This window comes from Blennius ocellaris (genome assembly GCF_963422515.1).
Source record: "Blennius ocellaris genome assembly, chromosome: 22".
NCBI classification, from domain to species: domain Eukaryota; kingdom Metazoa; phylum Chordata; class Actinopteri; order Blenniiformes; family Blenniidae; genus Blennius; species Blennius ocellaris.
Genome location: NC_137671.1, coordinates 12,720,295 through 12,735,424, shown reverse-complemented (window position 1 = coordinate 12,735,424; position 15,130 = coordinate 12,720,295). Strand labels below are relative to the sequence as shown.

At 44.5% G+C, this 15,130-nt stretch overlaps 1 protein-coding gene across 1 annotated transcript in view; it reads right to left on the bottom strand.

Moving 5' to 3' along the window:
• Positions 1–6,604, bottom strand: part of pcloa (piccolo presynaptic cytomatrix protein a) — a gene marked incomplete at both ends in the record, with an annotated part of 52,298 nt that extends 45,694 nt beyond the window's left edge. Inside the window, 3 exons of the mRNA XM_080518149.1 lie at positions 701–1,768; positions 3,056–4,331; positions 6,393–6,604. Of these exons, the coding sequence (XP_080374275.1) occupies positions 701–1,768; positions 3,056–4,331; positions 6,393–6,604 (2,556 nt within the window). The remainder of the gene's footprint in view (positions 1–700; positions 1,769–3,055; positions 4,332–6,392) is intronic.
• Between the last annotated feature and the right edge of the window lie 8,526 nt (positions 6,605–15,130).

Here is a 15,130-nt window from a genome sequence, read left to right as displayed (position 1 = left end):
ACCGTGGAAACCCCAGCAAAACACCTCAGGACGTGAGCGAGCAAGACGGTTCCAGTTCCACCGAGAATGGAAATGCTCTCAGAAACTCAAGAGGAAGATAAGCAAGGATTTGCAGGTGCATTTGCATATCTTCATGATTTAAATTTAACAATAAGTGAATAGTACTTTATCAGTAGGAAGAGAATACTGTGGTTTCCGTGCAGAAAACCAAGTCGCACGCACGCACGCATGCACACACACACACACACACACACTCTAACACCGTAAACACAGTATTTAGTTTCAGGGTCAAGTGTCAATGGACCGAAGTGCTCTCTGTTGATGAAGCCTCCATTTTAAACGATGCAATTTATCTTCACATTTCAAGTATGAGAGTAACCGCAAACATCACTTTACTGTTCAAATATGTGTAAATGCAATAACAGTGATTACATAGTTAATTTAAACTATTGTGTTTACCAAAGATAAACAACATGCCATCCTCATTTGTGAGTACTTTGCCAGTTGCTTGTGGATAAATGCACAGCTGTAAACTACTGGTCGAATCTCTACAGTGACCTATTTCAATGAAACATCTAGAGGATGTTTGTGTTCTATTTATACACAACAGAAAGCATAAATTACTGGTAGGAGCAGTGTGCTGGAACCAGGCGAAGCTGTGGCAGATGAAGAAATCAACAACGATCATGGGGCTTCTTACCTCGCCGAGGTGGGGAGTGGGATTGAAGCCACACAGATTGCACACTTCCTTCTTGCACTCAGTGCACAGACTGTAGTTGGGTGTTTCTCCCGACCCGACGTTCAGATCCACTTTGCACAGAGGGCAGTTTGCTTTGGTTGCCGGAGCCGGAGCCGGAGCCGGAGCCGGAGCCGGAGCCGGAGCCGGAGCCGGAGCCGGAGCCGGAGTGGACTTGGCAGCAGGAGATTTCTCTTCCTGCTCCACAGAAATGGTTCTCAGAGGCTTCTTGGATCTAGCAGGTGGCGTGTCAGGAGCGGAGTCTGAATCAGGTGGTGAACCAGGAGCTGAAAAGGGAGAATCGGGAGGTGAACCGGGTTCAGAATCCGGAGGAGAGCCCGGTCCAGAATCAGGCGGTGATCCAGGTGGCGACGTTTTATCTTCCTCTCCAGTGACCAGATTGGTGGCCGAGCTCAGCAGGGACGATCCAAAGCTGAACATTTGAGACGCAGCAGCGGGCGGTTTAGCCGATTCTGTCAACCCTCCAAAACCTCCAAACAACTTTCCAGCCACCGACTCCTCCTGTTTCGGTGCAGCCTGCGCCGGAGGCTTGGACGACTCCATCAACCCTCCAAACCCACCGAAGAGTTTCCCCGTGACAGACTCGGCAGCTTGCGAAGCGGCTGGAGGAGGCTTAGCTGCATCTGTGAGGCCTCCCAAAGTGATACCTCCAAACCCGCCGAAAAAGCTGGAGTCCTGTTTGGCTTTCGCCGGAGACTGCTGTGGACTGGACTTCTGCTGGATGGGGCGGCCGGTTTTGGGATCGATCTTGGGGGATCCTCCCAGAGAGGAGCCTGGGGAGAGGGGTCCTGGAGATGTGGCACCAGGGGATTTCTGCCTCGGTGTCGTTGGCGGCGTTAACCCCTGATCGGAGGTGCTCTGCTGCTTTATTAGCAGTTTGCCAGGTTTTCCTGATGCTTGCCTCTGTGGGGAAGGTGGGGCCGAACCTTGCTTGGCTTTCGTCAACCCGGGAGCATCCATTCCTCCCATCGCTCGCTGCATTTGACAGTTCAAACACAGCCACTCTTTTCCCTGCGTGGGGATTAAAAATAGACAGGTTAGATGTGGCTGGGGCTGTGAATTATTTTGGGCACAATCCCTGTGGATATACAAACAAATAAAGGGCCCTTGAAAAATATATTTCTTTTTTATTTAAAGTAAAATAAAAAGAAATATAAAAGAGCTGTTATTTAAGTGGCATTAGGAATGATTGTAGATTAAACTTTCTCATCAATTATTACAAATTATGCATAAAGAGCCTATAACAGTCTTTGTTATGAGCACGTATCAATACCTGCTTTCCACAAAATAAAAAATAAAAAAAGCTTTGTTACAGCAATAGGTGTTTTTTCAGTGTTTTGATATCTCCTTGGTTTCCACTGTGTACAAAGCACAGAGTTCAAAGGGACCAGTGTTGACAGTTTGATTACAATCTGGAACAGAACAATGTGTCTTTATTTTCCGTTTACTGCTGCTCCTTGGATAAACCTGACGGCATGACTTCGATTGAGATTAAAGCTGAAGTTGCTTCTTTATAACCAAAGGAAATCTGCCATTCTGCAAACTGATCCTTTTCTGACCAATTGTTGACTGCAGAAAAACAAAATCCTCAGAAAATTAAACCAAACCCCTCTGTTGTGCTATGCCGTCATGGCAGAGACAAGCGTTTACTGTCCATGTGTGCCTGAGAGTCCTCACTGGTTGGCACAGTGTCTTCCTGTGGCCATGACATGAGTCACCTTGATCAACATTCCCTGAGTCCATATGGTCCCTCCGTCCCTCAAATCATGTGCCATTCGAGTGAGAAACACTCCCTCTGCCAGGCTCAGGGAGCAACAATATGCTATTAATGGGTCTGTGCTGGATTCAGCTTCATTGTATTGTACTGAATAGTTATTCCACCTTATGTTAAAATACTAAAATAGTTCTGTTTATTCAATAGTTGAATCAAGCTCATTCCCTCTGTGTCCAAATATTCCATGATGTCAACTAAACTGTTCCTATCTGCACATTTCCAATTTGTTTTCAGTGAGAATAATTAAAAACAACAATTGTCTTTGTGATCTATAACAGAAACCTGATATTTCACACACACAAAATGTGATCATGTGTGACCTTTTCTACCCTCAGTCATCAATAACAAGGACAGACTATTGTATTATCAGCTAAATGTCAGCTTTCTGATGACAGACTGGAATTTATTGTTCACGTTAAGAATTTGCAATAGATCAACCGATTGGGTCTGGAAAACGGGGTTTCATTCATGTTTTTTTAATAGAAAAAAAAAAAACAATAAGAGGAAATGTATGACTGTCTTACCGCTGAATCAGGGGGGCTGAAACCACAGAGGCTGCAGACTTGGTTCCTACACTCAGTGCAGTTGTTGAAGTTTGGAGGATCCTTAGATCCAACATTTAGCTGGGTGGTCTTACACAATGGACAGAGTCCACCTGCAGACTTCCCAGCACCCTGCTGACCAGGAGGCCCCGCGCTTTTTGCCGGATCTCCAGGATGTGCTCCAGGTCCTTGCGGACCTTGTGGCCCTTGCTGTTTGGGTCCAGGTTTACCAGGTCCTTGTTGTGGGGGACCACTTTTTTGCTGGGGAGGGCCACCCTGCTTAGGACCTTGACCTGGTTTGGGTCCCTGTTGTCCTGGAGGCCCTTGACCTGGTTTGGGTCCCTGTTGTCCTGGGGGCCCTTGACCTGGTTTGGGTCCCTGTTGTCCTGGGGGCCCTTGACCTGGTTTGGGTCCCTGTTGTCCTGGGGGCCCTTGACCTGGTTTGGGTCCCTGTTGTCCTGGGGGCCCATGACCTGGTTTGGGTCCCTGTTGTCCTGGGGGCCCTTGACCAGGTGGCCCTTGACCTGGTTTGGGTCCCTGTTGTCCTGGGGGCCCTTGACCTGGTTTGGGTCCTTGTTGTCCTGGAGGCCCTTGACCAGGTGGCCCTTGACCTGGTTTGGGTCCCTGCTGTCCTGGAGGGCCTTCACCTGGAGGTCCCTGTCCAGGCTTGGGAGCTTGCTGGCCTGGAATATTCTGCCTGGGGGCCTGCCCAGGCGGTCCCTGACCAGGACCTTTAGGGCCCTGACCGGGTGGACCCTGACCTTGCCTTGGTCCCTGACCAGGGGGCCCTTGCCCTGGCTTTGCACCCTGTCCAGGTGGGCCCTGAGTCTGTCTTTGAGGTCCCCCCTGTTGGGGTCCCTTGGGACCTGGCCCTTGCTGAGGGCCCTTCCCTGCTGGTGGTGCAGCTCCGTCTCCCTCCTCTTCATCCCCAAACAATCCAAACTTTGGAATGTTGACGGAGTCGCCCATGGAAGTGATGGAGGATGAAACAGAGGATTTCATGGATGACACCGCACTGAGGGGGTTGGCCCCACTGAGGAAGCTGGAGCCAAACATGCCGGATGACTTGGCCTCGGGGTCCTTTGGCTCCTGCCGAAATCGGGACTCAAAAAGGCTGAGAGATGATGGGCTGCGCCCTGGTGGGGCCCTGCCAGGCGGACCCTGGTTGAAGGCGTCAACAGTTCGACTTTTGCTGAGTCCTGCCGGGCCCCGTGAGGCCCCTACCTGCTGGGAATACTGAGCATCAGCTTCTGAAGGTCTGAAACAGAAACAGAGACATAGCTTGTGTTATCATCATTGTTGTTTTGAATATTATTAACCACTTTGTTCAAAAAGCTACCAATGCACTACGTATTTAGTGTAATGTAAAACTAAGTATTTATTAGTGACTTTGAAAAGAGCTTAACGCTTCTTTTTTTTTTTTATTACTACTAGCTCATTATCATTGCTTCCTACAATCATGCATACAAATTGACCCAACATATATGTGCTGGGATCATTAGAAGCACCAACTCACAGCTGCACAAAGAAAACATGTAAACATTGAAGTCGCAGTGCAAATTCCTGCCTCACTGTGCCATCATGAGGTGAAACTCCACTGAAATGAATTCCAATAGAGAACACCATGAACATGTTCCCCCCCCCACACTTTCGAGCTTCCTTATGGCTATTAAGTGGCAACATTAGTAAATGCTAAAAATAAGGATAAATTCATGAATGTCACTCAATCTCTTTGAATATTTACTGATGGGACTACATCAACACGCATCACTGTGCTGATAAAACAAGTTAATACATTACAGGAGGTCCTGGGGCCCATGCAACACGTCCTGTGGATGGCACACACAAAATGAGGACTTGTGAGTCGCCGTGAGGTGTGAAACCGACAGAAAAAGTGAATAGGCTGAATGACATGGAGAGTACTGAGACAGAGGGAGAGAAACACTGCTCTGCTCAGCTCAGACATCTTCGTTACACAACCTACACAGGAGCATGGAAGCTAACTGGAGAGATGCATCAGGGTACTAATGGACTGAATGGATATTGTTTGATGATTTAGGCATGAAATACATGGCTGGATTGGCTTCTCGGGCTGCTATCTTCAGACCCCCAAATGGTCTTGCCATTATTAAATTAAATCCACAAGCAATAAAGTTTATAGCTGTAATCAATATTGGATTAGATTTCCTTTTTTTTTTTTTGCAGCTATGTAATACATGACTGTGCAGGCTATAAGAGTGGAGGCATTGGTGTTGTAATGCCTGCTGGAAGCCACTGCAGCGCGTTTCGACACGGCGGACAGCGGTGGAGGATTTCAGCACCGTGGACAGCGACAGCGCGGATCACAATATCGGTGCTGAATAAACAAACACAAATAAACAGCCAGATTGTGTTGTAAAACTTCCAGAAAAGAACCGGAAACGAGTCTATGAGCGATGACATTAACACATCTGTTCTATTTATAGTCGTATTAATATTGATGGTCCCCTTCCCCCCCATCTCAAGCTCAGATATAAATACCAATTCTCCCCCGATGGGAGCCAATTAGCAGAAACGAGCATCATGACATTTTATCTGGCACCCATCGAGAAATAATTCACCATGAGGTAAACATCACTTAATATCCTCGGCATTGGGAGATTATTGGTTATTTCGATCGACAGCTTTTGAGATCCACAATACAGATGATCTCAAATTTCGAATCAAAGTTGTTTTGTCTGTGCGTAAAGGCGTCGTTCATAAGAAACGGCTTTAGGAGGAAAAAAAAAAAAAAAAAAACACTGGGCACGACAGATTTTCTTACCCAGCAGGCATTTCGAGAATTTCGCACAAATACTGGAGGTGTGTCTCTTTACTCTGTGATCTCACTCAGAAAAAGCCTTGACGAAGAGACTCTTCACTCAATCCACCTTTTCTACACAAATGCTCAGTGTGTGTGTGTGTGTGTGTGTGTGTGTGTGTGTGTGTGTGTGTGTGTGTGTGTGTGTGTGTGTGTGTGTGTGTGTGTGTGTGTGTGTGTGTGTGTGTGTGTGTGTGTGTGTGTGTGTTAGAGTCTAAACACCATCCAACACTATAAGGCCAATTTGGCGACAAAGAGAGCAACCATTCACATGCAGATGATCAGACGCTGGTGATTATTACTCTGAGCTCTAAGAAGGGAAATCATTTTCTTCAGAAATTAAAATATAGGCGTCTCTCCCTCCTTGAAGCTTATTTCCGAACGATGTTGCACGTAAAACCACAACACATCCCCTTCGTCTAATTGTCCGGCCAGTGTGGATATTCAGGGAGCATGAGGAATGCGGTTTTAAAGCCCTGCCTTCGTGCAGCTGCTGCGCCTCCGGGCTGCCTCCCCTGCGCCCTTGACACGGCGGCGGCGATCTGCCTCCTCTCCTCCTCGCTGAGTTCACTCAGGTTGACCGGAGTCCCATCGGAGACCCTCACGAAGCCGCCCTTCCCGTCAGGTGCCAGCCCCGCCGGCAGCCCAGACGGCGGCCCTTCTCCTCCTTCGAGGCTCGCCTCGTTCCCCATGATCGACGCCTCCCGTTTCCTCCTCGTATCCGGGATCAATCCGAGCGCGTATTTTTTATTTTTTTTTTTATCCCCAAAGAGCGCAGCGCAGACGGCGATCCTCGGTGCCTCGACGCATCTCAGATGGTTTTACGTTGAATGGTTCCTCCTCCGCCTCTCCATCCCTCGCGTTTCTCCTTGTTTTTCTGAGCCTCGCATCTCTGCAGCTGTGCACTACAGTTACCACAGTTTTCCGTGAGGGGGGTCTCCGTTTTACTACCGCTCACCGCGAACGCTGGTTTCCTGTCTGTTCTCACAAAGTAAAACCCCACCTCCATGTTGGAAATTTAAATCAAGTCAATCTTCAACGCAAAACATTTAATCCACTTAATCTTTTTCATTTTGTCCTTATTTTCCCTACTATTGAATTGGTCTACAAATAAACATATGTGTCCACATATGTTGTGATGGTTTATAATTTAACCACTCCCAACTGGCAGTTAGGATAAAAACACTTGAACAAGGGTCTGCAACCTGTGGCTCTTTTGCCCACTGGCTCCCTGAAGCTTAAACCCGTATAAAATGTTGGATCTTATTTTTTATTTTATTTACACACCAGAGTCCTTTTCTCAATGAAGACTAGCTTTAAAATGAGAAATCGGAAGAAAAAAATGCAAAAACAACTTACATAACAAAGAAGCCAAAATGCAAGTTTTTGAACTCTGATTAATGCTTAATAAAACAGGTAAAATTTGAAGTTATTAAAAAAAAATGCTGAAAAGAATGGGTGAATGGGTGAAACTGCTAAAACGGATACAAAAACAGCTGAAATCAAAAATGTTTAGCATCCTGGATTGTAATCAAAACTTCATAAATGCAACATTAGATACAGTTACTAGACGTGCATCAGAAAATTAAACTTAAGAAGCTGTTTTAGTCGTAAATTTTGCAGATCCCTGGATAAAACACAAGCCCGGTTTAGATTTAATCATCAAACTCAGGGTAACATTTATGAGCTTGACTGGGTCTTAATGGTCTGCTGCATGTGCGACAGCGTGTTCCTCTAAAATAAGTGAACGTGAGCATTGCTTTTCTTGAATTCTCCATGCTTTTATCATGAAGGGAATCATATCATCTCTTCTCTTCTCTGTGTAACTCTTGACAACTTGACGCCCGTTCTCCAACATCCTCCTGCCCACTGCGCATGTCCCTCCTCTGACAGGTGATCCAAAGACATCAGTGGAGAAAAAAAATGTCTTTAAAGGGGACCAACTCCAATTATATGCGTCTGGTTCGATTGTCTGAAAGACGTCAGGCTGAGCGAATGATGGAGGGCAGGCGAGGCCGCCGATGTACTGCTGTTATTCTGATTTTCCTCGTGAGTTTGAAAGTAGGTGACACCAAAGGAGACACTTGTAAATAATGTTTGTGGGTCAAGTATCTGGGGCTCTCGGGAAAGGCTTGTGGAGGCTCATGTATACTGTATGAACGCATGTCTCTTCTCTCCACATTCAAAGCATTCAGGTGCAGAGAAAAGCTTTTCCGCTTCATTTTGAATAAGTAATTATACATGTCTTTCTCATCCACTTTTATTGAGCTATAAAAACGCAGCACAACAAGGTGGTTCCAACATATCACACACATACATTTAGGTGAAACAAAGACAGGACCATTCATGCAATTAATTATATCTCTCTCTCTTTTTTTTTTTTTTACCAGTTGGCAGATTTGAAATGCTCTTATATCTGAATGGTTTGTATTGGTATTGATTTGATAATGTGCAGTTCAAGGCTGTTATCAGATTGTGGGAAATTCAGGTTTCACTGACAGTATCCAGATAAGATGCAATGAATCTTGTCGCCTTTTGTGAGGATTTGATTACTTGTTATCATACAGAATGCAGCGTGCGATCAAATGAGGGCGAAAAACAATGAAAAGACAACACGCTTTTATTTTAAATATAGCACCACCATCGCCACGTGCACGTGAAATCACATTTCACCAGCCCACACGCTGCAAATGACTGCAAATCAATATTAGAGAGTGCATTTAGCTCCATCGTCCTGAGAATATGCACAAGCAGCCACCACATCCGTCAACTAGGATATTAAAACATGTCGGCTCTGCTGCACATCAAGAAGATGTGTTGTGATATGACAGCAAGTGCTCATTTGCTGCGTTGCCCGTGAAGCTCGGGGGCAGATGTGTCCTGAGTACACCCTACACAAAGCCTTTAGCACCTGGACTGTGGTAGGAAAAGAGTGGGTGACGAGATTCTGTTGCACTGGTAATAAAAAAAAAAATAAAGAAATAAAAAGAAAATTGGAATCTCCTGTTTCTGCATTTAGCTTCTCATTGTACATGAAGACCCTTGCTGGATGAGAGCATGTGACACATTTAAAATGCATTTCAGATGCAATGGCAGTGAAATAGCAATCTTATTATTATTATCTTATCTTTATCTTTATTTTACCTCACTTTATTCTCCCGAAACCATCACAGAACTAACTCTTTCATTCATTTTTCTCTTTCCAAGCTTTCAATTCTTCATGAGTCCTGGACATTTAAAATCCTGATCTCTAATTCAACCCCATTGGCTTTTCCATGCATAAATATGTCTCTTTAGTTTTGCCAGAGTTTCTTCCTCGCTAATGTGTTTTGCGCCCTTCCAATCCTCCTCCTCCTCCTCCTCCATGTGTAAGTGTGGGCAGAGGTGAGTTTTGGTGTCTGTCTCCAGTGATCAACGATGGCGGTGTAGCGATTGCTCTGTTCTGCCCCTTCTTCTCACTGACCACTGAAGCATAACCTGATTGTCTCGACGCCATGATGCGGAAGCTGCCCTTACATGTCTCTCTCTCTCTCTCTCTCTCTCTCTCTCTCTCTCTCTCTCTCTCTCTCTCTCTCTCTCTGTCTCTCTGTCTCTCTCTCTCTCTCTCTCTCTCTCTCTCTCTCTCTCTCTCTCTCTCTCACATATTCACATAAAAACAGTGACTGAAGCTTTCACTCATGCAAAGCAAACGCGCACACACACACACACACACACACACACACACACACACACACACACACACACACACACACACACACACACACACACAGACACACACACACACACACACACACACACACACACACACACACACACACAGGTGTAAAAGCACTACATCAAACAGCACAGGCCTGAGGACAAGCACTCTCAGAGGCATGTGCAAAACTAGCAGTTTACACTGACACACACACACACACACACACACATGCACGCATGCACTCACAGTAGTGTTTTCATCAGTACTGACTTACATCAATTTCCTCCAGACTCATTTAAATCTCTACAACTCAAACTTAACATAACTTTAAAACATGTTGATCTACCCCCCCCCCCCCCCCCCCCAGTGGGATGATTTTATATGGACTTCATATATGTGTGTGTGTCAACATACATCCCCACATTTCAGGTCAAGCTAAACACACACTTGCAGCACTATTTTCTATCTTTTGGGGTTTTGATGCAATTCACAAGTCCCTTATTCCCACCCGACTATTACCAAGTAGTTCTTCCCTTATTTAACATATCAACACATCAAAACATAATGAATATTATGCCGTTATTTCAGACAAGTCCTCCAAAATAGTTACAAGTCCCTACAATGTAGGCCAAACCTGAACACTCCTCTGTGCCCAAAGCAGACCCATTTGCACAGTGCTATCAGGTCCCTTTAGGCATATCTGTTTCTTTTAAAACACGTAGAAGTGTCAAGTGTTATGGAAAATTGCAAGATTCAACAAATGTTGCAAGATAAATTGTGATGTTATATTGCTGATTAAAAAGTACATTTTTAGTTGAGGAAATGCATTGACGAGTTCAATTGAACTAAGAGCACAATCTTACTTTCCAATACTGAATTGATATTTTGTGAATGTTTGTGGGCGATTGGTGTACGAGTGTACGCCGCGCTGCCTTGACAGTGTAACTTGAGTCTGGTAACCAGATCACACACTGTGCACTGTCTTCATTAAATTTGAATACTCAGTTGGGGTATGAGTTAAAGAAACTGACAAAGGTGATTTCTTTTCACTTAGCAATTGATAGTAGAACAAAACTCGAGTTTAAAGTATGATCAACAACAAACCACAGCATTACAATTAAAGGGAGATACCCGATAGTGCAGTATACCTTAGAGATAATCTGCACTAATTCTATTCCACCTCTGATATTTTCATCTAACCAAACTACAATAAAATTGTTGAGACAGCTCCAGCTTTAGAATTTGTAAATAAAATGAAGAAATAAGAGTTACATACCTGTGGCAATGTGCAGAAATGCATCTACTCGTGTCTCCCAGTCAGTGTGCGATGTGGTGAGGAAGCACCGGGGTGACGGTGTGCTTTCAAAGTGACGTTTAATTTCTGGTATATTAGGACTGAGCCTCTCTCATCCCTATTAGCATCCCGGCACGCGTCTAATTCCGCCCTCACCCGCCAATTTCTCCTGACCAGCGCGACACAGTGGACTAAAAATATTTTTTAAAGTCACAGAGGCTCCCTGGCTTTTTCCCTTGCTCCTCCACCTGCACGCCGACGGGCACGCGGATGGATGTGCATGGGTGCACCTGCCACACACACACACACACACACACACACACACACACACACACACACACACACACACACACACACACACAAACACACACACGTTCAAACACAAACAAAGATGGACTCGTGCACAGGCATAAGCGCCCCCAACCTTAATCCTCTTTACTTCTGAGAGATAGGCCAATCACACACTGCACTGTAAGCTGTTTTCCTGTACACAGAGAGTGCATGAGTGTGCACAGTCCTGCTCTACAACATGCTGCCATAGTCGAAGGTTACGTTAACTCACTGGCAATTAACTGGAAAAAACAAACAAACAAACAAACAAAGAAGCATGGGGGAAAAAACTCCAGCATCAATTATTCATCCCTCCCCAAACTGCATTTTTTTACACTCTGAGTACTTAATTTTCCCCTCACAGCCGACACAAATGCCTCCAAATCTGTTTGGAAAATACACCGCCATCTGTTGCACTCGGTAAACATAAACAAGATGGAGTGACGACGTAACAACACCATTACGGAAGGCAAACTCAAACCAGCCATTAAGGTCCTATATTGACTGGACTTCCACTCATCTCCGCAAGTGACAAACACCCAACAGGAGCTGCAGCTCTCCAGATGCTCGGAGTCATCATAACATCATTTTCCCAAAGGCCTCTGAATCAGAGACTCAACACATCGTGGACGTTACATAATTCCCTTTGTTCTACGCAAACACGCAGCAGCCAGAAACACAAAGAAACGGGAGCTCGGACGTGAGGGTGAGCTCAACTGTCAAAAGGTGTCTTTTATGGGTATTTATTGCTGTGAAATGTAATAAAAATGCCAACAACATCCGACGCAAACCAATTCGCACATTTGGAGCGTGTGCGTCTCGAGGTTTGGCCGTCTAGCTTGTCACCCTGTCTCTCATCCGCTTTTTCTAATCAACATGGTGCGACTGAAGAAGAATCCTCAAATCGTATAATTAGCGAAGGTGAAAGAAAGCTGACGGTGGGAGGTATGAAGGGGTTTTTCATGTTCTCGTGATCGGGCGTGGGAAGGGGACTATAACTGGGAGCAAGGCTGTTAATAGGATTTACCGGTCACTGTCTGGAAGCCAACTTCCAAAGCCACTAGTCCAAAAGCTAACTGATGTAACAGAGGCAGGCCTCGAGTACGAGCCGTGATCATGGCGACAAGACATGTGTAATGGTGCGTGTGCGCTGTATCTAAATAATGCCCAACGTGTTCACTATTTCCATTTCTTGCTCGGTTGAAGTTTGCACTTGTTCTCTCCCGCCTCCGCCACGATCGCTCGGCGTGACAGCACTCTGATGTTGTGTTCCTTGGAAGTTTAAACTCCTCTGAGTATTCCAGTCATTTCTGTATCTCTTCCATGGGGATGGCAGCTCATGCTAATTATCAAAGTTTTCTGCAGCAAGCTGGAGCCAGAGAGGAAACCAGAAACCTCCCTACAACTGTGGTTTAAAATAATGTCGGAAGACCTCATTGGTGGACTTTTAATGAGGAAACTTTGGCTGATTATTTCTGTTTTGTAACATTTCTTGGCACTAAATATTTTCCCTGTTGGAAAGAATATTTTTGGAACATGCGTTTTTAGGACGAGCATGAGAGAGTGGGATGCACCTATTAGAAATGAGCAAAATCTTAAAGCCAAGCTGCTGTCACGGTTGTTGTTTTTGAATCTTGATTTCAGCTTCTGGTACTGCTGATAAACAGGTAGATTAACAAAGATGCTCCAGAGATATTCCAGTTTGATGTTCATGTTTCCTCTTCATGTCACCAGTTAGAACCAGCTCTACCCAAAGTGGCGCCCTGGGTGAGATTTTAAACAGCAACCCTCCCCATTGGTAATTTACATACTAAATAGATCACATAGCTTTGTTTTTAACCATTGTCATTAATTTATACGACAATATGCCATGATATCATTGTTCTGGCTCGAGTGATGATGATGACAGATGAATTCAGGATAGCTTCACAGCCAAGTCTGTTTACGAGGAGGAGAAAAGAAAAAGCAGTGCGGCTGCATGTGAGGCACTTGGGACGTGAACTGTAGGTGGATTCAGCTTTTTAATAGTAATTTGATGCATGATAAAGTGATATGGTGTGTTTCTGAAAAGTTATTTCATTTCACTAAGATCACAGTTCCTTGGAAAGATTTAGCTAAAGTTCATCAAAAGAAAAAACTCAAAGATAAATGTACCGCCAGTTAAGGTGGGATGTAGATGGATTGTAGTAAAATCACCTGTCTCGTTCCCGGTGTCACTGCGTGTCTGGGGTCAGAAGAGGAAAGTGAAGGAAATGTTACAGTATGCAGGCGAGTGCAGCTAATGGATTTGTTTCAAAGGGAAATAATGTAAGTCAGGGGCCAGCAGGAGAACCGGCTGAGCAGAGATCAGGTGAACATAACCATGAACAAGTCTTCTCAGGACCAAATCCAGGAAGAGGAGAGGTTTTTAGTTGTTGTTTTTTGGTGTTTTTTTTATCGAGTGACCCTTTTGGAGTCTCTTCAAATGTGACCAGACTTGATTGACTCTTTTTGTGAAACTTTCACGTGCTTAAATTCTAGCGACCTGAAGGAGCAGAGCGAGATGAGTTTTACATCCGAGTCCATCAGGGGAGAGTTTAGGCGACGGTCACACTGCAGATCTTATTTGCATGATTTTTTAATTTTTTTTCTGCTGAAAGCTGACATTAGTGGACCGGCTCTAGGAATCACGATGACGCATCTTGCAGGTTTTGTGGGACCAACTAAATTGAAGCACTGATGAAAGGAGTTTCTTACCTGGTGGTAGTAATCACTGCTCACTCATCAGGGGTCTGTACCCTGCAGCTCTGGAGTCATACATTGCTCTTCAGCCCCTCTGTAGCCTCTCCCTGAAAACTCCACAGAATTCTATGTACATTTTCATTTCATTCATTTGTATTGGTACATTCATACCATTCTTTTCTGTTTTGTTTTTTATATATATATATATATATATAAAGGTCTAATCTCTGGGATAAAAACAGCTCAATAAATCAAAACAGCTATAACAACAAAAAGTTAACTGAAATATTTAATGACAGTGAAATGTCTAAAACTACAAAAAGGAAATGGCAAAAGTGTCTATCTATTTTTTTTTAAAGGCTTAAAATGACTATTATAGCAAAAACTGTTCAAACCATTAGAAAATGTACAGTGGCTATAAATAGCTAAAGTGGCTAAAATATACATAAAATGGCTAAAGTGGCCTAAGTCTCAAACGCACACCTTTTACGGTAACATACAAAGCATGCAGTTTCAAAATAAAAGCAAAGCAGTTACATTGTGTGCCATTTTCAACTTAACTGCTTTATTGTGATTCTATCACCAACATGTAATTATGCTTGTGTTTGATTGTGTATCAGTCATATCACATTTTATTTAAAAAAAAATAATAATACTTCAGTAAGTCAAAGTCTTAATGTTCCCAACATTTTCAATTTTCTAAATGAGGTGTTTGATATTTCAACTGAGCTCTTCAGTCCGATTGATTCGTGTCGTTGCTACAACTGTCACATCCACTCACATCCTCCCGCTCCACTTTCCTCCGTCATCTTTCTTGGTGAATTGACGTCGACTGACATCTTAACTAATGCTGCTCGGGGATCTGATGGGCTGAATCATCGGCATTGGCAGAGGAGTAAGCAGTCATTTTCAGGTGGGGGGGGGGGGGGCAATGCTCATTTTCTAGAAGAGGCAGGAGAGATAATGTCAGAGCAAGCCGTCGCTGAATGCCAGTCAAGTCATACTCCCACATGTGGCTCATGAATCATTAACAGCACACACCTGTTGTCAAGGTAGTGCGTCACGGAGTGTGGCGTCATCAGCAGAGGAGGGAAGGGGGAGGGGTGAATCCCATGTGTTTAGCAAGACTAAACACGGATGAGTCACTGTGTGCCAGTTCAAATGTTCACATTCGCA